Genomic DNA, 25010 nt, shown 5'->3' with positions numbered 1-25010 from the left:
TAGGATAATCTTTTTTGAGCACAGACCTGTTAATTTGAATATCATATATATTGTGTTTCTTCCACAAACCATGAATATATTGCATCATATGAGCATATTACAAGGTTTCCAATTTTTTTGAGAGTCAAGGTCTTAAAGATCACTTGAACAACATCTGAGATGTGGACATTGTGGTGTAGTGGGTTAAGCTACAGCTTGGGATGCCTCCATCCCATATGAAAGCACCAGTTTGAGGCCTGGGTACTCTACTTCCAGTTCAGCAACCTGATTTCATGCCTGGGAAGGTATCAGAAGATGGCCTATGTACTTGAGCCCTTGCCACCCATGTGAGAGACCCAGATGGAGGTTCTGGCTCCTTGATAGAGCCTAGCCCAACTCCAGCTGTTGTAGTCATTTGGGGAGTGAGTCAGCAGATGGAAGATAGTTCTCTTTCTTCTCTCTCTCTCTCCCCTCCTCTTTCTTTTTGAGAGGTAGGTTAAAAAATAAGATCATCTAAAAGAAAATTGTAAATCTTTTTAAACTTTTATTTAGTAAATATAAATTTCTAAAGTACAGTTTATGGATTACAATGGCTTCCCCTCCCCATAACTTCCCTCCCACTCGCACCCTCCCATCTCCCGCTCCCTCTCCCATTCCATTCACATCAAGATTCATTTTCAATTATCTTTATATACAGAAGATCAATTCAGTATATATTAAGTAAAGATTTCATCAGTTTGCACCCACACAGAAACACAAAGTGTAAAATACTGTTTCAGTACTAGTTATAGCATTACTTCACATTGGACAACACATTAAGGACAGATCCCACATGAGAAGTAAGCACACAGTGACTCTTGTTGTTGACTTAACAATTTGACACTCTTGTTTATGGCGTCAGTAATCTCCCTAGGTTCTAGTCATGAGCTGCCAAGGCTATGGAAGCCTTTTGAGTTTTCCAACTTCGATCTTATTCAGACAGGGTCATAGTCAAAGTGGAAGTTCTCTCCTCCCTTCAGAAAAAGGTACCTCCTTCTTTTATGGCCCTGTTCTTTCCACTGGGATCTCACTCGCAGAGATCATTTAGGTCTTCTTTTTTTTTTTTTTTTCCCAGAGTGTTTTGGCTTTCCATGCCTACAATACTCTCATGGGCTCTTCAGCCATATCCGAATGTCTTAAGGGCTGATTCTGAGGCCAGAGTGCTATTTAGGACATCTGCCATTCTATGTAAATTTTGATATATTTTTTTAAACTTTTACAGTTGTTACACAAACCAAGTTAAAAAAGAAATTTTATTAGACATGTACCATATTCAAGTTTTTCTAGAACATTCAACATAATTTTGAAGAAAACTGTGTTCATATTTTTACATAATATTTAATTAAACTACACATTTGTAATAAACAGTGTAACTAGGATAAACAGTTTTGCAAATAAATACAATTGCTGCTCAGTAAGTGTACATCTGAACTGCTGGTAACAGAAGTAGGAGTTGTAGTTAAAATAGCTAATCTTGGGCTGGTGTTGTGGTGTAGTGCATAAAACTGCCGCCTGTTAGGCTGGCATCCCATATGGGCACCGTGTTATGTCCTGGCTGCTCCAATTCCAATCCAGCTTCCTGCTAATGGCCCGGGAAAAGCAATGGATGACAGCCCAAGTGTTTGGGCCCCGTCGCCCACTTAGGATACGGTCGAAATTCCTGGATCCTGGCTTTGGCTTGACTCAATCCCAGCCATTATTTGCCATGTGGGGAGTGAACCAGCAGATGGGAGATCTCTTTCTGTTTTTCCATTTCTCTGTAATTCTGACTTTCAAATAATTCATACATTTTAAAAAATAGCTAATCTTCAGGCTTAGAGAGAGGAAAGAATTCACTCATAATGAGGAGATGCAATGAAGACAATTTGATATAACAATTTTAGTGGGTTACAGATGGTGATGTACAGGTCTGTGTAAAGATAATCAGTGAAGAAATTGTCACTGTAAATGAGAGTCTCTTAGTTAAAGTCTCTGATTTGTGATGTGCAGTTTGTATAGACAACATTATTTGTGTGTGATAAGAAAACTTATAAATAAGGAATAAATAAGTTCTAGCAAATTATTAAGATCTAATTGTTCATCTGATTTACCTGTCAGAAATGTAAAACCTTCATGTTTCACAATATTCTTCTTATCTTCAAAACCAGAGTTAGGATTATTTTCACTTGGAAGGTTAGAGAAATGGATTTAAGTAACAGCATTTAATAAACTGTGTTGATTACCTGGAAACTTCAGCCAGTTTTGGGCTTTGTTTTGTTTTTTAGTTCACCTTGGCTATATAAAGTAAATAGATGGATTATTAATGTTTAAGAAGAAAATAAACATTGATTTGGATGAAATTAACAAAAATGTATAACTAGGTCAATAGGTACATTGAATAAGTTTTCTTCCTCTCCTTGTCCTTCTCCTCCTCCTCCTCCTTTTCTTCTTCTTCTTCTTCTCCTTCTCCTTCTTCTTCCTTTATTTGAAAGGCAGAGTTTACAGAGACAGAGAGGAGGTGAAACACCAAGAGAGATCTTCCATCTGCTGGTTCACTCCCCAACTGGCTGGAGCTGGGCTGATCTGAAGCTAGCAGCCAGGAGCTTCTTTCAGTTCTCCCGCATGGGTGGCAAGGACCTAAGGACTTGGGTCATCTTCCTGTGCTTTCCCAGGCCATTAGCAGGGAGCTGTATTGGAAGTGGAGCAGCTGGGATTCAACAAGTGCCTGTATAGGATGCTGACGTTGTAGGAGGCAGCTTTACTCACTACGCCACAATGCTAATACTAAGTTTTAAGAAAGAAATGGATACTTTGACTTCTTTCTCTAATTTGTATCCCTTTGATTTCTTTTTCTTGCCTAATGACTCTGGTGAAAACTTCCAGAATGATATTGAATAGCAGTGGTTAAAGTGGGCATCCTTTTCTAGTTCTGGACCTTAGTGGAAATGCTTCCAACTTTTCCCCATTCAATATGATGCTGGCTGTGGGTTTGTAATATATTGCCTTGATTGTGTTGAGGAATGTTCCTCCTTCTATACCCAACAGAAATGTTTTTTATCATGAAAGGATGATATATTTCATTAAATGTATTCTCTTTATCTAATGAATTAATCACATGGTACAGAATTATGAAATAAGACTGCTACCTTACATCTCATACAAAATTCAACTCACAATGGATCAATGATCTAAATATACACACTGATACCATCAAATCACTAGAGAAAGACTTCAGGGCAACTGCAAGATGTTGGCATAGGCAAAGATTTCTTCGAAAACACTCCAAAAGCACAGGCAATAAAAAAAATAGACAAATAGGATTACATCAAGCTAAGAAGTTTTTGCACTGCAAGAGAAACACTCAAAAAAAGTGAAGAGGCAGCTGACAGAATGAGAGGAAATATATGCAAACTATGCAATTGATAAGGGATTAATATCTAGGATCTATAAAGAACTCAAGAAACTCAGCTACAAGGAAACAATCTAGTTAAGAAACAGGCAAAGGGCCGGCGCCGTGGCTCAACAGGCTAATCCTCCGCCTTGCGGCGCCGGTACACCGGGTTCTAGTCCCGGTCGGGGCACCGATCCTGTCCCGGTTGCCCCTCTTCCAGGCCAGCTCTCTGCTGTGGCCAGGGAGTGCAGTGGAGGATGGCCCAAGTGTTTGGGCTCTGCACCCCATGGGAGACCAGGATAAGCACCTGGCTCCTGCCATCGGAACAGCGCGGTGCGCTGGCCGCAGCGCGCTACCGCGGCGGCCATTAGAGGGTGAACCAACGGCAAAGGAAGACCTTTCTCTCTGTCTCTCTCTCTCTCACTGTCCACTCTGCCTTTCAAAAATAAAAAAAAAAAAAAAAAAAAAAAAAAAAAAAAAAAGAAACAGGCAAAGGACATGAACAGGCATTTTTTCAAAGGAAAAAATACATATGGCCACACAGGGGAGACCCAGAAGAAGCTCCTGGCTCATGGCTTCAAATTGGCCCAGCTCCGGCCATTGCAACCATCTAGGGAGTGAACTAGTGGATGGAAGACCTTTCTCTCTGTCTCTTCCTCTCTGTGTCTGTAACTCTACTTCTCAAAGAAATAATAAATCTTTTTAAAAAAAGAAAAAACAGTGAGGTTTCACTTCACTATGATTAGAGTGACTATCATCTAAAAATCAAAAAAATAATAAATGCTGGTGAGGATGTGAGGAAACAGATACCCTAATATACTGTTGGTGGAATGTAAAGTAACACAACCATTATGGAAGACATTATGAGATTCTTCAGAAATCTGAAAATAGATCTACCATATGACACAGTCATCCCACTCCTGGCAATTCAACCAAATGAAATGAAATCAGCATATGAAAGAGTTGTATCCCCATGTTTATTGCAGCTCAGTGGAATCATCTCAAATGTCCTTCAGTTGATGGCTGGAAAAAGAAATTGTAATTATATATATATATAATCATTATTATATAAAAATCATTATATATATATTCATTACATATAATGGAATAATACTCAGCCATAAAAATAAATCCTGTCTTTTGCAACAAAATAGATACAACTGGAACCAATTATACTTAGTGAACTAAGCCAATCCCAAATAGACAAATACCATATATTTTCTCTGATATGTGGTAATTAATATTGAATATATATATATATATATGTAGGAATGAAACAGTCATCTTGTTATTTAATTGGTGTATTTAGCCCTTGTGTGTGCTCCTGTGAAACTGTGATCTTTCTACTTTTTACTTGTTTAATATTATGGTTAGTGCATTAAGCCTGTTATTATAGAATAGACTGAAATTATGAATTCTGTTTTTAAAACAATTAAAAAAACAGAAAGGATGGAAGGAGGGAGATTGAGGAAGGAAAAGAAATAAGGAGGAATTGTGGTTATCTTAGAACTGTAGCTATGATTTAATGCTATAATTAGTAATCCAATGGTAGTTTTTTCACTTTGTGTTGCTATATGGGCAAAATGTTGAAATCTTTACCTAATATATACTAAACTGATCTTCTGTATACAAAGAGAATTGAAAATGAATCTTTACATGAATGGAAGGGGAAAGGGAGCGGCAAGGGGGAGGATTGCGGGCGGGAGGGAAGTTATGGGAGGGGGGAAGCCATTGTAACCCATGGGCTATACTTTGGAAATTTATATTCATTAAATAAAAGTTAAAAAAAAAAAAGGGAAAAAAAAAGAACTGTAGCTATGAAACATGAAATATATTCTCTTTATATTAATAAAAATTAAAAATTGAAATTCTAAAAAAAGGAATAAATGGAAAGCTAACTTTGTAATTAAGAATAGAGAATGAAATTTATCAGCAATAGACAACACTTATAAATAGCATGTTTGAATTCTATATGTATCATAATTTTATTAGGAAGACACGCATGGAGAACTGAAAAGATACTGAAATTCATAACATAGAAAGAAAGAAAAAGAGACTAGTAGAAAGACAAGAAACAAATTAACAAGTAGAATTAAGCGAGCATAGTGACTATGCAGTTGCAGAAAAAGTGCTTTCAGGGATCAGACTTCATGTTAGGCCGCTTAAAATGCTATGTGAGTATTTCTTTAAAGTATTATACTTTTTTTTACACAAAAATAGGCTTAGTAAGTATTAATATGTTGACATGAAATCAAGGGCCCAGGAAAGGATATTAGAAAAAACTCATGGATACACACTGAGAAGGTGAGATTATCAAAATAAGGTAAGTATATGGAGATGAAATGAATTAAGTAGAATGTCAGAAGATAATAAAATTCCCAACAGAAAATTTGGGCAGATAGTGCTGTAAAGAAAGGATTTTGCTCTTATCATGTTTTAATATGTAAGCATAACTCAGACAGTTCTTTTCTATCATTTATGTTGGCATTCAAAATTTTTCACGAAACATTTTTTCCCATAGCACAGTTATACCCATTTTGTATAGAGAAGAGTGTATGCTGGATAGAGTTGTTAGAATAGAAGCAAATATGGTCACAGAAGAGGAGTGACAAAACCCAAGTGAGGCTTTGGTACATTGTGGGAATTGAATCACAGCCAACAACCTGGAGAAAAGCAAGAATTGCAATTCAAATACTAGTGTGGGAGATACAATGTGTTGTCTTGGGGAAGTCTGGGAGTACATAATATCCTCATGTAGGAGGCAGTTGTAACTGGACAACAACATCGGAACTAGGTCTAAATCTCTATGAGCAGAAGTTTTAGAATCAGATGGAGAAACAGGGCCAATGTGATGGAAACAGGAACAGTTGTCACTATCCTTAGGCTTTTGAAATGGACCAAGAGAGTCAGCCCTGACTGATTGGAATGTTAGCCTGTGCTTATTCAGGCCCAGGAGACCTAGACAGAATTGATTAACAGTGGAGACTGTACATACACACATGAAAAATCCTTAGAGAAAGTTTGGTTTGATTAAGAAGAAATTCTCTATCCTGCCTCTTTCATTCCTGCCAGCCGTACTGGAAGTCTTAGTTGAGGGGCGCTTAAGTATAATCGCAAACTCCCTTTACTAGTGAAGAGAAAAAATTCTTAGTTACCTCTAACTGAGTTCGGATTGTTTCTATAATCCTATGGTGCAGCTTGTAGATGATTCTGTATTCATTGTGGATAGCTGGAATGCACTAAGATTTGTTACAGATAGACATTTGGCATTTGGAAAATTGCAAAAGCCAACCAGAGATGGCTATGGCTATATAGTGAAGAACCAGAATTAACTTGGAGACCAAATTCTAAAGAAATAAAATAAAAATGGAAATTAAAAAATAAGTGGATTGGGGGACTAGTGCTGTAGCATGGTGGGTAAAGCCACCAGCTGCTGTGCAAACATTCCATACGGGTGCCAGTTCAAGTCCTGGCTACCCCTCTTCTGATCCAGCTCTCTGCTATGATCTGGGAAAGCAGTGGTGGATAGCTTAATTGCTTGGGCCCCTGCATGTGTATGAGAGACCTGGAAGAAGCTCCTGGCTCCTGGCTTTGGTTCGGCCCAGTTCTGGCCATTGTGACCATTTGGAAAGTGAACCAGCAGATGGAAGATCCCTCTCTCTCTCTGCCTCTGCCTCTTTGTAACTCTGCCTTTCAAACAAATAAATAAATCTTAAAAAAATAAGTGGATCAGACAAATATTTGGTGCAGTTGTTAAGTGGCTGCTTGTGATGTCTGCATCCAATATCAGAGTACCTGATTCAAGTCCCAGCTCTGCTTCTGATCCAGCTTCCTTCTAATGCCAACTCTGAGAGGCAGCAGATGTTGGCTCAAGTACTTGGGTCCCTACCATCCATGTGGGTGAGGTGGATTAAGTTTCTGGTTCCTGGCTTCAGTCTGGCCCAACTCTGTCACAGTCATATGTGAACCAGAATATGGAAGATCTCTCTGCCTTTCAAATTAAATGTAAGTAAGTAAGTATTTTAAAAAGGAGAGGGCATAGACTCCTCCGTCCCACTTCAAAAAAATGAGTGATCTTTGCTACTAGTAAAAATTTGGTTTGCTTAAAGCTGTGTTTTTCCACTTGTGTTTTTGTCTGTAAGCTTTGTTAGCATAGTTGTCTAATAGATGTTGCATCATCTGAGTATAACAATAGATTTAGTTCCAGAATACAATTGTTATATAACAAAAATTTCACTATGTTCGAGTAAAAAGTGAATCAACACAGTTTTGAGCTCTGCATGTCTTTTGTTTGCAGGGAGTCAGGCATAAATGAGCATTTGTCATTGGACTGTTCTAGTGCATTGCTAGCACACTGTGCCTTGGGCATGACACATCAGAATCTGATGTTTATTTTTTTCTTACCTGCCAGCCCCTGCTGGAAAGAGTCTCCATGGAATTCATCATCTGCCATCTTTGTGGGAGGAATATATATAAATACGTGTTGAATGCATTTGTTACTGATAATGTGGATTCCAAAGCTGACTTAAATAAAAAAGTGTTGAGATGAATGATGAAGGGGATCTTCTGCAGGAGGTATGGAGTTAATAATTAAAATGTTATTTGCTAAAATACTGACAGCAAAGCTTTTTATTATTCTACATCAACTATTTGAGTTTCAGTAGGGCTAAGGGCAGCAAGATTATAGTTGTTATGTGTTTGTTTTGGAAGAGTTTATGAAGATTCTTCTCTACTACACAGTGAGTTTATAAATTTAGTAAAAACTGAGCAATTCAGAATCTTATCTAGGAAAGCTCACTTAGTTTGAATAATGTTTTAAAATAATTTCATTATGTACTAGTATGCCATAAAAATATTTATTCCTATTTTGCTTGTTATTGAGAGAACAGTCTTTGTTTATCTTGAAGTTTTTTTTCCCATTCTAATAAAAATGCTTGGAGATTAAATTACTAAAGATGAAAACCTGTTTTTAAATTATATTGATACATAGTATTTTAAATGGTGTTAGTCAATCATGGGAAATGGAGTATACTAAAATAACTCTTTGTCAATATGTAGAATTTCCCATCAGTTCTTAATGTGTATGTGCCCAACTTCTAGTCTAGTGTTTTTAACAGACCATTTTGGAAGATTGCAGTGTAGACGCAACTGTGGTCAAGTCTGGCAGATATGGATTTTCTTTAGATGAAGTTAAAATTTAATATAAGAAACAAATCCACTATGTGAATGGAGCAGTGATCGGCCAAGGTACTGTGCATGAAAGAGTGGCATATGAATCTGGTCCCCTCTCCTTCTTCATCTGTTGGAGAAGATAGCTAACATCTAAGGAATAAAGGCACCACTTCTACGTTTTATGATTGAAAAAAATGTGCTTTAGGACAGAGAAAAGAACAAATGTACTTTACAGGCTTACTGAGGTGAAAGTGTGAGTTATCCTAGTGTATGTTACTGTCATAGGCATCAAATGATGAAAGAAAAACAAATTTACTTGAAAGTTATTTTGTAGCTGCAGAAGACAAATTAGAGAAAAAAGCAAAGGTGCGCAGTATGTACATCATTAACATTTTGAGAGTTTGATTTCTAACTATTTTACTTTTTCTTAGACTAGGATTCACTTACTAATTCCAAGCCTTTGGCAGAATTGTGCTGTCTTCCCTGGTTCTCATAGCTGCAGGCCAGGATACCAGGTGATACAGCTTCTGTGACAATCCTTAGGAGACATACTGTTCTCAAGACTAGTCTACACCAAATGTGGATTCTTGTCTCTATGGAGAAAAGTAAACAATATGATTTTACAGAAACTCCACAGTGTTCACAGCCAAGAGACATACTCTATTTGGTGGTGGGAAGTGCCTTGGTAATTGGAATAGACATTATGTTTAATAGACCTAAGAATGGTGAACCTAGGCTGGTCTATTGGTGAACCGTTAGACCTCATCTCTGCTGAGTAATCTCCTTTGTACTTTCCTGTATAAGGTTACATTCTCAGGAGGGAGAAGGAAAGAAATGGTTGTAGCATTCTCTTCTCAGCTAACTGCTGTGTGGAAAAGGACAATGACTGTGTTCCATACCAGATGTTCTGGTAATGTGAGCAACAACAACATAAAGTTAACTGTAAAAACACAGCAGCTGAATAGAGGCTCCATGGATTCAAAAGGGCAGATAGTGCCTGTGAAGAATATCCCACAGGATAATCAATTCCCAACCCAAACAAATTCTTTGTCTTTCAGTAAAAAGAACAGTGATTAATCTTAGATTTGATACATCCCTAAAGCAATTTTGGTCTTTAAAATCATGCCATAGTCATGCATTTTGCTAAACTCTCAGTGGTGGTGATTACAAAGTAGACCAAACACACATTCTGCAGAGGAGACCCCAAGGGTGTATGAAGTTGTAAAATTGAGGGAAATGGAAACCCAGCATAACAATTAAAATCTATGTGTCAGGAACTTTGTGAGTGGTATTGAGCTGTGTGATATGCTAAATGAGTTGGGTAAGGTCTGTTCTCTGTTCTGTACACCTTTATAACTCAATTCAGAAAACCTTGACACAGGTAGACACAAAAGGGGCTGTGTCTGCACTTAGAAGTCCGTGTGCCATCTGGGGTGAGACCAGAGATTTGTCCTCATCTGCAGATCTTTTGAGGACATTAATGTAGCCCTAGGGGGAGGCTCTGACTGCCCTTCCAGAGGCTACCCCCAAAAGGCTGGAGATTGACTTACATGAGCTTTGCCTACTTTCTCTGCTTTATGTCATTGTGTCTGTGATTCAAAAGAGACTTCCTGATGTTATGTTTATATTTTCAATGTATTTTGTCTGTTAGGATTCAGAGGTTTTGCTTTCAGATTTCAAGATTTATAGCTCCTTTTATATTGATTTCTATTTACTTCAAACCTGTCTGATTCCTGTTTATTAAGTGGCTCTCTGTCTAAGAAATCTGGATGTTAAAAATTAAGTTTTTATTTCATGTGCAATAGTAAGTACACATTCCTGAAACCAGAATGTCTATGCAAGAATACTTTAAAAAGTTTGTGAAAAATTGAAATCAACAGTTGAACTTATTTTGGAGCAATATTTTTTGAAATCCATGCATCATTTTTTCATAAGATGCTTTTTTAACTTCCATGAAACAGTGTTTTTGGAATTGAAATAAAATTCTTTTTTAAAAAAATATTTACTTTATGTTTTTGAAAGGCAGAGTTACAGTGAGAAAGAGAGAAATGGGCTGAGACACACACATACACACACATACACACACAGAGGTCTTCCATCTGCTGGTTCACTCACTAAAAGGCCACAACAATCAGGGTTGGGCCAGGCTGAAGCCAGGAGCCAGGAGCTTCTTCTGGGTCTTTCACATGGGTGCAGCGGCCCAAGCACTTAGACCATCCTCTGTTGCTTTCTCAGGCCACTAGCAGGGAGCTGGATTTAAAGTGGAGCAGCTGGTAATCCTCTGCCTGCGGTGCTGGCACACCGGGTTTTAGTCCCGGTCGGGGCGCCGGATTCTGTCCCAGTTGCCCCTCTTCCGGTTCAGCTCTTTGCTGTGGCCCGGGAGTGCAGTGGAGGATGGCCCAGGTCCTTGGGCCCTGCACCCACATGTGAGACCAGGAGAGGCACCTGGCTCCTGGCTTCGGATCTGCGCAATGCTCTTGCTGCAGCGCGCCGGCAGCAGTGGTCATTGGAGGGTGAACCAACGGCAAAGGAAGACCTTTCTCTCTGTCTCTCTCTCTCTCACTGTCCACTCTGCCTGTCAAAAAAAAAAAAAAAAAAAAAAAGAAAGAAAGAAAGTGGAGCAGCTGAGTATCAAACCAGTGCCCATATAGGATGCTGGAGGTGCAGGTAGCAGCATAACCTGCCATGCTACAGTGCAGGCCAAAAATAAAACTCTTAATTTCATTTTCCACGAACTTTTTGAAGTACCTCATAGTTTAATATTGGCCCTAATACTGTGTGATTTAGGACAAGTTATTAGACTTTTGTGTGTCCCATTGGGACTTCACTTGTATCAGCTGGAGGAGAATTTGCAGATATTAGTGCTTAGGAGATAGCACACATTGAAAAGGAGTCATTTCTCATATACACTTTATTTTACTATAGGTTGATCAGCAATAGCTTCCCTGAGTTTCCATTTTTACATCTTTAACACATTTTCTGCTTTTTTCTTTACATGATAGAATTTTATTTGCCTATGATAATAATACTAATTGTGTATGATATCCATTTATATAAACACATATCTATTCATCTAATTTAAGGCTTTCCAAAGAAAATGACTGGAATGATATTTAACACTCTAGTTATAAACATATGTTATAGGATAGAACACCATTTCCTGTCATATTTAAAATATTCCATTTCATGAGGCTCAGTATTTTTATCTTCAGGATTTCAGCTGATATCTTCACTGAAGGTTCCATAATATTCTTGAATCTTTTTTCATACAGCATTATAGATCCAATTGCCAATGTATACATGAAATATAAATGTAAATGTTTAAAATTTTTTATTAATACAAATAGAACAGATTTCTTGTATTTCATAGCTATAATTCTAAAAAGAAAACCATACATCTCTCTCTCTCCCTCCCTCAATTCACCTCCTTCCTTCTTTCCTCTTTTTATTCTTTAATTTTTACAAAAAACATAATTCAGTCCATTATATAATCACAGGTTTAACACACCGCTAACCATAATATTCAACAAGTAAAAAGTAGAATGACTACAATTCTGCAGAAGTATAAACAAAGGCTAAAAGGAACAATCAAATCACAAGATGTCTGTTTCTTTCCCATATTTTTTTTTGTGGTCTATGATAACTGCTACATATCAGAGAAAATATATGATATTTGTCTTTTTGGGAGTGAGTTATTTTTTTTTCAAACAATTATAATTTTTTTTAAATTTTTTATTTAGTAAATATAAATTTCAAAAGTACAGTTTATGGATTACAATAGCTTTTCCCCCCCATAATTTCCCTCCCACTCGCACCCCTCCCATCTCCCGCTCCCTCTCCCATTCCATTCACATCAAGATTCATTTTCAATTATCTTTATATACAGAAGATCAATTCAATATATATTAAGTAAAGATTTCATCAGTTTGCACCCACACAGAAACACAAAGTATAAAATACTGTTTCAGTGCTAGTTATAGCATTACTTCACATTGGACAACACGTTAAGGACAGATCCCACATGAGAAGTAAGCACACAGTGACTCTTGTTGTTGACTTAACAATTTGACACTCTTGTTTATGGTGTCAGTAATCTCCCTAGGCTCTAGTCATGAGTTGCCAGGGCTATGGAAGCCTTTTGAGTTTGCCGACTTCGATCTTATTCTGACAGGGTCATAGTCAAAGTGGAAGTTCTCTCCTCCCTTCAGAGAAAGGTACCTCCTTCTTTTATGGCCCTGTTCTTTCCACTGGGATCTCACTCACAGAAATCTTTCATTTAGGTCTTCTTCTTCTTCTTTTTTTTTTATTCCAGAGTGTCTTGGCTTTCCATACCTGAAATGGGAATGAGTTATTTCAATAAGCATAATGGTTCCTAGTTGCATCCATTTTGTTGCAAAAGTCAAGATTTCATTTTCCTTTATATATGAGTAGTATTCCACAGTGTATAACACCACATTTTCTTTATCCAGTCATCAGTTGATAGGTATCTGTGTTGATGCCATATCTTAGCTATTGTAAATTGAGCTGCAGTAAACATGGGAACACAAATAACTCTTTCATATGTTGATTTCATTTCCTTTGGATAAATTCCCAGGAGTGGGATGACTGAGTCATATGATAGAGTTTCAGATTTCTAAGAAATCTCCAAGCTGTCTTCCACGGTGGCTGCACCAGGTTACATTGCTACTAGCAATGTGTTAGAAAGGTTAGTGTACCTTTCCCCCCTACACCTTGTCAGCATTTATTTATTTATTTATTTTTGATTTTTGGATGATAGCCATTCTAACTGGAGTGAAGTGAAACCTCATTGTGGTTTTTATTTGCATTTCCCTGATGGCTAGTGATCCTGAGCATTTCTTCATGTGCCTGTTGGCCATTTATATTTCATCCTTTGAAAAATGCCTGTTCAAGTCCTTTGCCCATTTCCTAACTGGATTTTTTTTTATTTTTTTTTTATTTTTTTTTTATTTTTTTTATTTTTTTAACTTTTATTTAATGAATATAAATTTCCAGTATACAGCTTATGGATTACAATGGCTTCCCCTTCCCATAATTTCCCTCCCACCCGCAACCCTCCCCTCTCCCGCCCCCTCTCCCCTTCCATTCACATCAAGATTCATTTTCAATTCTATTTATATACAGAAGATCAATTTAGTATAAATACTTCAACAGTTTGCACCCACATAGAAACACAAAGTGAAACATACTGTTTGAGTACTAGTTATAGCATTAAATCAAAATGTACAGTACATTAAGGACAGAGATCCCACATCAGGAGCAAGCGCACAGTGGCTCCTGTTGTTGACCCAACAAATTGACACTCTAGTTTATGGCGCCAGTAACCACCCTAGGCTGTCGTCATGAGTTGCCAAGGCTATGGAAGCCTTCCAAGTTCCCCGACTCTGATCATATTTAGACAAGGTCATAAAAGACAGGTTGAGGATAGTAACCAATGATCCTAAGAGTGGCCTTAACCAGGTCTGAACAATTATACAGCATTAAGTGGGGAAGAGGACCATCAGTACACACAGGTTGGGAGTAGAGCCATTGGTGGTAGAGTAGAGGTTATGATTACAAAGGAATGAGGCCCAAGTGCACTAGACAGGGTCTAGAACAAAGGACAGAGTCATTATTAGAGGAGCTAAGAAAGGTGCTGTTTAAGCTACAAGTAATTTTTCTGGTTGAGAGGCAAATAGAACCTGATAAAAGGGGCTTGATAATAACTGGATTTTTTGTTTTGCTGTTGTTGAGTTTCTTGATTTTTTTTTTTTTTTTTTTTTTTTTTTTTACAGGCAGAGTGGATAGTGAGAGAGAGAGACAGAGAGAAAGGTCTTCCTTTTTTGCCGTTGGTTCACCCTCCAATGGCCGCTGTGGCCGGTGCATCGTGCTGATCTGAAGCCAGGAGCCAGGTGCTTCTTCTGGTCTCCCATGCGGGTGCAGGGCCCAAGCACTTGGGCCATCCTCCACTGCCTTCCCGGGCCATAGCAGAGAGCTGGCCTGGAAGAGGGGCAACTGGGATAGAATCCGGCGCCCCGAACGGGACTAGAACCCGGTGTGCTGGTGCCGCAAGGCAGAGGATTAGCCTGTTAAGCCACGGCGCCGGCCAGTTTCTTGATTTTGTTATATATTCTGGTTATTAATTCTTTATCAGCTTCATAATTTGCAAATATTTTCTCTCAGTATGTCAGTTGCCTCTTAATTTTGCTGAGTGTTTCCTTTGCAGTACAAGAGGCTTCTTAGCTTGATATAATCTCATTTGTCTATTTTGGCTTTGATTGCCTGTTCTGGGTGTCTTTTCCAAGAAGTCTTTGTCTATGCTGATGTCTTGGAGAGTTTCCCTGATTCTTTTCCTCTAGAAATTTGATGGTATTAGGTTGCAAATTTAAATCTCTGATCCATTGTAAGTTGATTTTTGTATAAGGTGTAAGGTAGGGGTCTTGATTCATACTTCTGCATGAACAGATAAAATTTTCATAACACCATTTGTTGAAGAGACCATTCTTTTTCCATTGATTGATTTTAGCTTGTCTATGAAATATTAGTTGGTTGTAGCTGCATGGATTAATTTCTGGAGTTTTTATTCTGCTCTGTTGGTTTACATGTCTACTTTGTGCTAACACCAGGCTGTTTTGATTATAACTACCTTGTAGTATGAGTTGAAAACTGATATTGCAATGCCTCCAGCTTGGATTTTTGCTGTTTAAGACTGCTTTAGCTGTTCGGGGTCTCTTGTGTTTCCATATGAATTTTAGCATTGCTTTTTCTTGGTCTGAGTAGCATGTCCTTGATATTTTTATTGGGATAGCATTGAATCTGTAAAATGTAGTATGGACATTTTGATGATATTACTTCTTCCAATACATGAACATGAAAGATTTTTCCATTTTTTGAGTCTTCTTCTATTTCTTTCTTTAATAGTTTGTAATTTTCATTGTGAAATTTATTCCAAGGTATTTAATTTTTTTGGTAGATACTGCAAATGGGACTGATCTTACAAATTCTTTCTCAGTCATGGCATTGTTTGTGTATGATTTTTGTGTGTTAATTTTATATCCTGCAACTTTTGTGTCTATGAATTGATATATTTCTTCCAGATTTTCCCATTTCTTGGTATATAGCTGTTTGTAGTAATTCATGAATATTCTTTTTATTTCTGTAGTACCCATAGTTACATCTCCTTTTTTATCTCTGATTTTATTAATTTGAGTTTTCTCACTTTTTTTTAGTTAGTTGGGGCAATGGTGTATCAATTTTTTTTTTTTAAAACAGCTCTTCATTTCACTGAGCAATTTTGTTTATTTTTCTCTAATTATGATTTTGTCTTTCCTCCTACTAATTTTGGGTGTGGAGTGCTGTGTGTGTGTGTGTTTTTAAACATTTATTTATTTATTTGAATGCAAAAGTTAGAGAGAGGCAAAGGCAGAGGCAGAGAGAAAGAAATCTTCCATCTGCTGGTTTACTCCCCCAAGTGGTTGCAACGGTTGGAGCTGTGCCAATCTGAAGCCAGGAGCTAGGAGCTTTCTCCTATTCTCCAACGTGGGTGCAGGGGCCCAAGCACTTGTTCCATCTTGCACTGCTTTCCCAGGTCAAAACAGAGCACTAGATCGGAAGTGGAGCAGCCAGGGCTCAAATGGGCATCCATAAGGGATACTGGAACTGCAAGCTGCAGCTTTACCTCTATGCCACAGCACCAGCCCTAATTGTTATTGATTTTCAGTGTCCTTAAGATGCATTGGTAGTTCATTTATTTGATGCCTTTCCAATTTCTTGATGTAGTCACTAATTGCTATAAAATTCCCTCTTAACACTGCTTTTCCTACGTCCTGTAAGTTTTGATATGTTATATTGTCATCTTCCTTGGTTTCTAGAATTTCTTAGATTTCCCCTCTGATTTCTTTTATGACACACTGTTCATTCAGGAGCATGTTGGAAAGTCTCCATGTATTTGCACATTTCCTAGAGTTCCTTAAGTTGTTAATTTCCAGCTTCCATTGTGGTCAGAAAAGATACATGATATGATTTTAATGTATTTGAATTTATTGAGAATTGTTTTATGCTTAGCATATGGTCTATCATAGAAAAAGTACCATGCACTGATGAAAATGATGTATATTCTGCAGCTGTGCAATGAAATGTTGTATAGATATCAACGAGGTGTGTTTGGTTCTTAGTGTATATTAGTTTTGTTGCTATTTATTATTTTTTTTTTGTCAAGTCAATCTGTCCATTGATGAAAGTAGGGTGTTGAAGTCCCCTATTATTGTATTGAATCTTAGGTGTCCCTTTGGATCCATTAACACTTGTTTTAAATAGCCAGGTCCCCGGGCACCAGGTGTATATACATTGATTATAGTCAAAACTTCCTATTCAATTCATCCCTTAATCATTACATACTACTCTTCTTTGTCTCTTAACAGTTTTTGTGTTAAAGTCTATTTTGTCTCACATTAGCATGGGTACAATTGCCAATTTCTGCTTTCTGTTAGCATGGTATATCTTTTTACATCTTTTCACTTTCCGTCTGTTTTTATCTTTGTTGGTTGGTGAGGTATGCTTCTTGCAGGCAGCAAATAGATGGGATTTGTTTTTTAATCTATTCATTCTGTTATTTTTTAATTGGAAAATTTAGGTCATTTACATTCAAGGTTATTATTAATAAGTAGCAATTTGGTTCTGCCATTTTTCTATAACTATTCCTTATTTGTTTTGGATTTCATCTGTGTTTTACTAGGAGATTTTTCTGCCTTCACATTCTTTATGATGATGACTACCTTTGTTTCTGTGTGTGTCACATCCTTAAGCATCATCTGAAAAGCTGGAAGAGTGCTGATAAATTATTTGAATTTATATTTGTGCAGGTCATTAGTTCACCTTTATTTATAAATAAATTTATTGGATACAGTATTCTGGTTTGACAGTTTTTTTTTCGTTTAGTACTTGGACCATTTTTCTCTATTCTCTTTGAGCCTATAGGGTTTCTGATGATAAATCCACTGTCTGTTCAATTGAAGAACATTTGAAAGTAATCTGGAATTTCTCTTGTGCACATTTTTAGAATCTTTTTGGTATTTTTTACTTTTGAAAGTTTCACTACAGTGTGTTGTGGTGAAGATCTTTTCGATCATGTTTATTAAGGGTTCTATGTACTTCCTGTACTTGAATGTCCCTTTCTCTAAATTTGGGAAGTTTTATGCTATTATTTCATAGAATAGGTCTTCTAACCCATCCTCACTTTCCACACCTTCAGGAATTCCTAAGACACATATGTTTGGTTGTTTGATGGTGTCCTATAAATCTGGAACATTATTTTCAGTTTTTCTGATTTTTAGATTTTTTTTCTTTTTTTGTCTGAGATATTTTTAAAGATTTGTCTTCTAGCTCAGATATTCTTTCTTCTACCTTACCAAGTCTATTGTTAAGGCTTTCCACTGTATTTTCTGTTTGATATATTGAATTATTCACTTCTAAAATTTTAGTTTGGGAGCTGGTGCTGTGGTGTATTAGGCCAAGCCTCTGTCTATGGGTGCTGGTTCATGATCTGGTTCCTCCACTTCTGATCCAACTCTCTGCTATGGCCTGGGAAAACAGTAGAAGATGGCCCACGTGCCAGGGCACCTGCACCATTGTGGGAGACCCAGAAGAAGCTACTGGCTCCTTGCTTTGGATTGGCCCAGCTCCAGCCATTGCAGCCAATTGGAGGAGTGAACCAGCAGATGGAAGAGCTTTCTCTCTGTCTCTCCCTCTCTCTGTCTGTAACTCTTCCTGTCAAATAAATAAAAACTTTTTTAAAAACTAAATTTGATTTCTTTTCATTGTCTCTTAACTCCTGGCAGAATTTTTCGTCCATGTTGTGGATGAAGTTATTTAACTCATGTATTTACTTCTCTGTGTTTCTGAGTAATCTTATGATCATACTTCTGAATTCCTTTTCAGGCATTTCATCAATATTGAACTATTATTTTGTTCCTTTTGGGGGGGGGTCATATTTCTTTCCTGTTTATTCTACTTTTATTTTTAGGTATTTGTGGAAACACTTTTCTACTTTTATTTTTAGGTATTTGTGGAAACACTTTTTTTTTTTCCTCCTCTGATGGCTTTTATCTTTGAAATATGCCTCTTTGGTTTAGTGGAATGTCTGCTCCTTTAGTGCATACCCAGAGGCATGTGCTGGGTGAGACCAGGGAGCTCCAGCTAGTGCTTTAATGTGGGGCAGCAGTCTTGGGTGACACCCAAGTTGGGCATGATAGATTTCCTCTATCTTCCACCTGGGTGGAGGGTATCATCATGTTGGTTGGCACGATCGTAGTGTCAGCCCCTCTCTGCCAAGGTGAACCAGTCACCCAGAGTGAGCCCACAGTGCCTAGGTAACTCACCCATGCAGGTGAAAAAGGTCTGTGAGCTGCTCAGTGTGAGCACAGAACTCTGAACCTGACACAGTGATTGCCCAAAGACCTGGACATACCTGATTGCACACCATATTTCCATCACAGAATTCCCATAGTCACAGGGGACAGACATCTGGTAGCTGGCTGCCCAAATTTGTTCTCTACCTGTCTTTTCTTACCTTTTAAATGTGTTGGTTGCTTTTCTACCTATCCACAAAGCCCTCACAAATTATTTTTGTCCTATCTACAGAAGTAATTATATTTATAGCTGTAAAATCTTAATTTCTTTAGTGAATGCAATTATTTCTCTTTCAGCTCACTTATGAAAATGCTAAGTAAAACCAGGACTAGTACCAAGTCTGGAGAATTGACTAAATTTTTTGCTTCATTTACTGTTTAAATTCATATTATATTATTTCATATTATATTATTTATTTCACATTTATATTATTATATAAATATTTCATATTATATTATTTTATATTATTCATGTATTATTTCATAATATCCCATATTATGAAAATCACATGGTTTAGGTATCTATAAAATTGCCTTCTCTTTTATGAAAGTGTTGGTTAGGTTCATTTTTCTCATATAGAATTTTCTATTGCAGATCTTTCATTGCTTTGCCCCCAGAGATGGGATTTATTTGTGGGCCTGGTGCTGTCATTGTTATTTTCCAGCTTATTGGGAATGGAAGTCCCATAGCTCTTCCTATGGGGAGTAGCTACCATCATTTATATTCTGATTCTCACATAGCAGCTCTTAAGAATGAATGGTGCTCTAAATATTTTTGGTGGATGTGAATATCTGCAAATTTTGGTCTAAGTTATTTTATTGCAAAAGCAATGAGGAGTGAAAAATTGACATTTGTGGTAGACTTGGAAATAATCCAAGTTGTCCCTGACATTTAGCTATCTAATTCCTTCACAAATGTTCTTGGGAATGAGAAACTCAACTTTTTCCCAAACAGTTCATTCCATTTTGAGTCCACTATATTAGATAAAATTTGCATTCTCTGTAACTTCTAAGAATTTTATGTGGATTTTCCTCCTGCTTTGTTTCTCACCATGAAGGACAGATGTGCTGTTGAACTCGCACTTGAAATGTGAAATATGTGAAAAAGACAGATTCTCATTCACTTATATAAAACTGTTCAACATTTAGTATTCATTGAAAGGAAACACCTTTGTTTTCAATATTTTGCTGTCTATAACATTTATAGGTAGAATTAAAGTGAAAAAAGTGAAAGCAGGCTCAAACCACACATATTTTGATTCTGCTACTTTCTAGGTATAAAGTCAGCTGAGTTGTTACATCTGCAAGAGCATCAGTTGCCTTATCAGGAAAATGGTTCAGGGCATGTCCCTCATTCATATGACACTCATATACCTTTCTGAAATAATGTATTACATTGTATTACATTTCTATTCCATGAAACAACATGTTTTTCATTTCTCCTTTTTCCTAGAGCATCTAGGCTTATAACTGACCTATTCTAGCCAATCCTGAGTGTTTGTTGAGCATAGACAGGAGGAAGGGTGGGGTGGAAGTGTCACTATGTTCCTAAATCTGTATATATGAATTATATAAAACTTGTATAACTTAAATAAGTTTTAAAAAAGAATAAAAATGTATTTGTTGAATAAATGAATAAAATCACTGCGTGGTAGAGGGATTCCAGTAAATCACTAGTCAACAAGGGTTGTGAATGTTCTCTATCTATTCTCTTCAATCAGTTTATTGAAGAGATATCTGCACTCCCAAGTTCATTGCAGCATTATAACAAAAACCAGCATGCAGAGCCAATGTGAGAGTCCATAAATGTATGGATTAAGAAAATGTGGTGTATATATATATATATATATACATATATATGTATATATATACACATACATACATAATGGAATATTATTCAGCCTTTAAAAATAAGCATTTTAATTTTTTATGACAACATAGATGAACCTGGAAGACATCATATAAGTCAGACAGAGAAGACGAATGTTGCATGATCTCACTTACACTTGGAGTATAAAAAAAAAAAGTTGAACTTTTAGAAAGTAAAATGTTTATTATCAGGAGCTGGGGGATGGGCAGACTGGGGAGGTGTTGGTCAAAGTACACAAAATTTCAGACAAGAAGATTAAGTTCAAGTGATCTATTTTACATTATGGGGTCACAATTAGTAATAGTTGAATATTTGAAAATCGCTAAAGGAGTATATTTTTTACTTTATTTTTAAATTTTTACTAATACAAAGAGAACAGATTTCATGTATTTTGTAGGTAAAATTGTAAGATTTTATTTGTTTGGTGCTGGCGCCGTGGCTTACTAGGTTAATCCTCTGCCTGTGGCACTGGCATCTCATATGGGTGCCGGGTTCTAGTCCCAGTTGCTCCTCTTCCAGTCCAGCTCTCTGCTGTGGCCCAGGAGGGCAGTGGAGGATGGCCCAAGTATTTGGGCGCCTGCAACCGCATGAGAGACCAGGAAGAAGCACCTGGCTCCTGGCTTTGGATCGGCATAGCTCTGGCAGTAGGGGCCATTTGGGGGTGAACCAATGGAAGGAAGAACTTTCTCTCTATCTCTCTCTCTCACTGTCTAACTCGATCTGTCAAATTAAAAAAAATAAAAAAAAAAAAAACACAGCTCCACGTGGGACCAAACCTGAGAGCTGGGAATTCAATCCAGGTCTTGCATATTGGTGGCAGAGGCCCAATCACTTGAGCCATCCCTACTGCATTAGAGGGTGCAAATCAGCAGGAAGCTAGAATCTAGAGCAGGATGTAGAAGCTAGAATCTATCAGAATCCAGGAGTCAAACCTGGGCACACTGATATAGGATGCAGATGTCCCAAATGGTGCCTTATCTGCTATGCCAAACATCTACCTCAAATTTTAAGTGTTCATGACACAAAAAAGATAATGCATATGTTAAACAGCTTGATGTAGCAGTCCCACAGTATATAATTCAAACATTAAGTCGTATAGCATAAACATAGAATACTTTTCAGTTAAATAAATAAACATTTAGAAAAGAAGGGAGATGTAGAGATGACTTTTTGTACCCAAATAAGAACATTAATCATCTTTGAGTGCAGTGGTTACAGGAAACCACTCAGGGTGGCTGACAGTTATAGTCAGAAGAGTAAGTTACTGTCTCACTGCAGTATGCTAGAAAATCTATAGGAGACTAGACAAGAAAGAGACAATGCAGGCCTAAAGAATGATAATATTAGTTTTTCCATAGATGAAGGTTAAGACCTGCAGGTGAGCATGGCCAGCTATGGAGCCTGGAGAGGTTGGTGAGGGTGGCTTATACAAGGCCACAGAAGATACTAATTTGAATCTTTCTTGAAGGTGATGTAAAACTGGATGTATCTTCAGCAGATGAACAAGACCAAATTTGTGATTTAGAAAAATAATGTAGAAATAGTAGTGATGGAGGATGTGGAGGAGAAGGCTAAGAATAGATATAGGACAGCAAGAAAGTGAAGACTGTGGTAATCCAGTTAACAAAAGATGAATTGAAGCACTTCATTTAAAATGATGAGTCCACTTGAAAGAGTTATCTCAATGTATTTAACTCCTCCAAATTTGCTCTAAGCTGCTTTCAGGTTTTCACTGTTGTAACTGAAGTGGCAACTGGGCATACATGACTTTATGCATTTTGAATTAATTTCTTGGGCTTTGTTACTGAAAGCAGAAATACTGAGTTAATAGGGAGAGATATGTTTAGATTAGTTCATGAAAGTTTGTGTTGTATTATTTGAAATACCTGTTTTTTTTTTTAAAAAATTATTTATTTATTTGAAAGGCAGAGTTGATATATATATATATATATATATATATATATATATATATATATATCTTCCATTCACTGGTTCACTCCCCAGATGGCTGCAATTGCCAGGCAAAGCCAGGCCAAATCCAAGAGCCAGGGTGCTTCTTCTGGGTTTTCCACGTGGGTGTAGGGGTCCAAGGACTTGGGCCATCTTTTGCTGCTTTCCTAGGTGCATTAGCAGGGACTTGTATAGGACGTGGAGCATCCGGGTCTTGAATCAGTACCCGTATGGGATGTCTGCATCTCAGGCAGTGGCTTTACCTGCTATGCTACAACACCAGCCCCTAAAATATCTGTTTTATTTATCTTTTCAAAACATTCTTCTACCTTTTTCTTTGAAAAACACTCTTCAAGGTAACTGAAGATACATTCTTTTCCATTGAACATATTCTTTTAACTTTGATAATCATTGGCCCTTTTTTCCATGATTTCTAAAAGAGGTTAAAACTTGATGTGATTTGTTTTTGCTTGCTTTTTTTTTTAAGCACTGATGCCATTAACAAAATCGGAGTGCTTGGTAAATCATAAATGATTACATCTCAGACTACTGCTATTATAGAAGGGTCAAAACCAAAGTATTAAAATATTTACATTAAAAAGGTAACTGTTAGAAAAAATTAAAAGAAAATGACTAAAACCAGTGATATTTGGAATCTGCATAATACTGCTTACTGTATTGGAAAGAAATTTCATAGGTCAAATTAGGGTCTAAATTTAACACTCAGCAAAATTCCTTCAGATGAAGTCTTTTGATTAATTTGGCCACATCACTAAGTGGAAACACAAAATGACAAACTTATATTAAGATATAAGCAACTTTCAAAAGCAACAGTCTGATGAGAAAAACATGAATTATGAAAACATCTTTTTTTTTTTTTGACAGAGTGGACAGTGAGAGAGAGAGACAGAGAGAAAGGTCTTCCTTTTCCATTGGTTCACCCTCCAATGGCTGCCGCGGCTGGTGCACTGCGGCTGGCACACAGCGCTGACCTGAAGGCAGGAGCCAGGTGCTTCTCCTGGTCTCCTATGGGGTGCAGGGCCCAAGCACTTGGGCCATTCTCCACTGCCCTCCCTGGCCACAGCAGAGAGCTGGCCTGGAAGAGGGGCAACCGGGACAGAATCCGGAGCCCCGACCGGGACTAGAACCTGGTGTGCCGGCGCTGCAAGGCGGAGGATTAGCCTGTTGAGCCGTGGCGCCGGCCGAAAACATCTTTTAATACTAAACATTGTTCATGGCCGTTCCTGGATATGAGCCTCCTGATGGAATTACAGCAGAAGCATGTCTGAAGTAGGAAAAGCTCTGGTGGAAATGTCAGAAGAGACTAGAATTTTCAACCTGTTTTAGTAGAATATTGACAGCTGTAAAATTAAGATTAATTAGCTTTCCATATTTATGCCATGCAGTGAAATGAAATTGTGTTTCTGTGCTTGCATCCATAGTTCTTCTAACCTAGTTTTTCTCTGTCTTCAACTCAAATGCCTCCTCCTCTGGTTAAGCTTGGCCTTGTTTCCCTGTCTATAAAAGACTGTTTAAAAATATCCTGTTTGCTTAATGATAGAAGTACTGTAGATTCCAGGAGTATGTTGGCCACATTGCTCCCTCTGAGACTCCTGAAAACTCTTGTTGCTTTGAGAGGTTTCCTTAGTTTATAGCGTTCAGAATCTAAAGGTGCTCAGATAAGGGATTAGAGCCTTACCCTATGGGGGCCCTCTCTTGGATGGTCAGGCTGTGTGATATAACCTAGAATGAGGTATCTTTCCAACAGAGTTGCTGATTATACTGCCTGGTGCCTGTGTAACAACAATCATGGCTTACATCTGCTCAGTCTTTACTATGCACCAGACAATGCTTGACCAACATAATGGTGTAACAAGGGAGAACTGCTTGATAAATGGTGAAACGTGTCTCGGTTTATTGGTAAACAGGTCCAACAGCTTCTTAATGGTTCCCTTCCACCCTTCACGCATCACTAGCTGTCCTACTGTTCTCCTGAGGTTGTCGGACCTCTCCACAACCAACTAAAGAGTTAAAAAGCTAACACCTGCCCCAGCTCCCCAGCACCCCAGCAGTGAGGAGGGAGCATTCTGACAATGTTTATTAAGGATAAGTGAGTAGCTGGTGCACATCCTAGCTCCATTACTTAGAAGCTGTGTGATTTGGGGCTGGTTAATTAGTTCCTTCTTTACTCAGTTTTCCTCATCTTTAAAACAGGTATGACAATGCA

The 25010-nt window shown here is 37.6% G+C and overlaps 1 protein-coding gene across 5 annotated transcripts in view; it reads left to right on the top strand.

The window, feature by feature from the left end:
- The window catches only part of LGSN (lengsin, lens protein with glutamine synthetase domain), a 198937-nt gene that overhangs the window by 152136 nt on the left and 21791 nt on the right, over positions 1–25010 (top strand). For 3 of the 5 annotated variants that reach the window (XM_062186319.1, XM_062186318.1, XM_062186317.1), the window contains one exon: positions 7800–7963. The exons of the other annotated variants lie outside the window; for them this stretch is intronic. In XM_062186319.1, coding sequence (XP_062042303.1) covers positions 7934–7963 — 30 coding nt within the window. In that variant the 5' untranslated portion in view covers positions 7800–7933. The remainder of the gene's footprint in view (positions 1–7799; positions 7964–25010) is intronic. 5 annotated transcript variants of the gene reach the window in all.

Source organism: Lepus europaeus, chromosome 3 (genome assembly GCF_033115175.1).
Source record: "Lepus europaeus isolate LE1 chromosome 3, mLepTim1.pri, whole genome shotgun sequence".
In the NCBI taxonomy this organism is placed as follows: Eukaryota; Metazoa; Chordata; class Mammalia; order Lagomorpha; family Leporidae; genus Lepus; species Lepus europaeus.
This window is presented reverse-complemented; position numbering and strand designations above follow the sequence as displayed.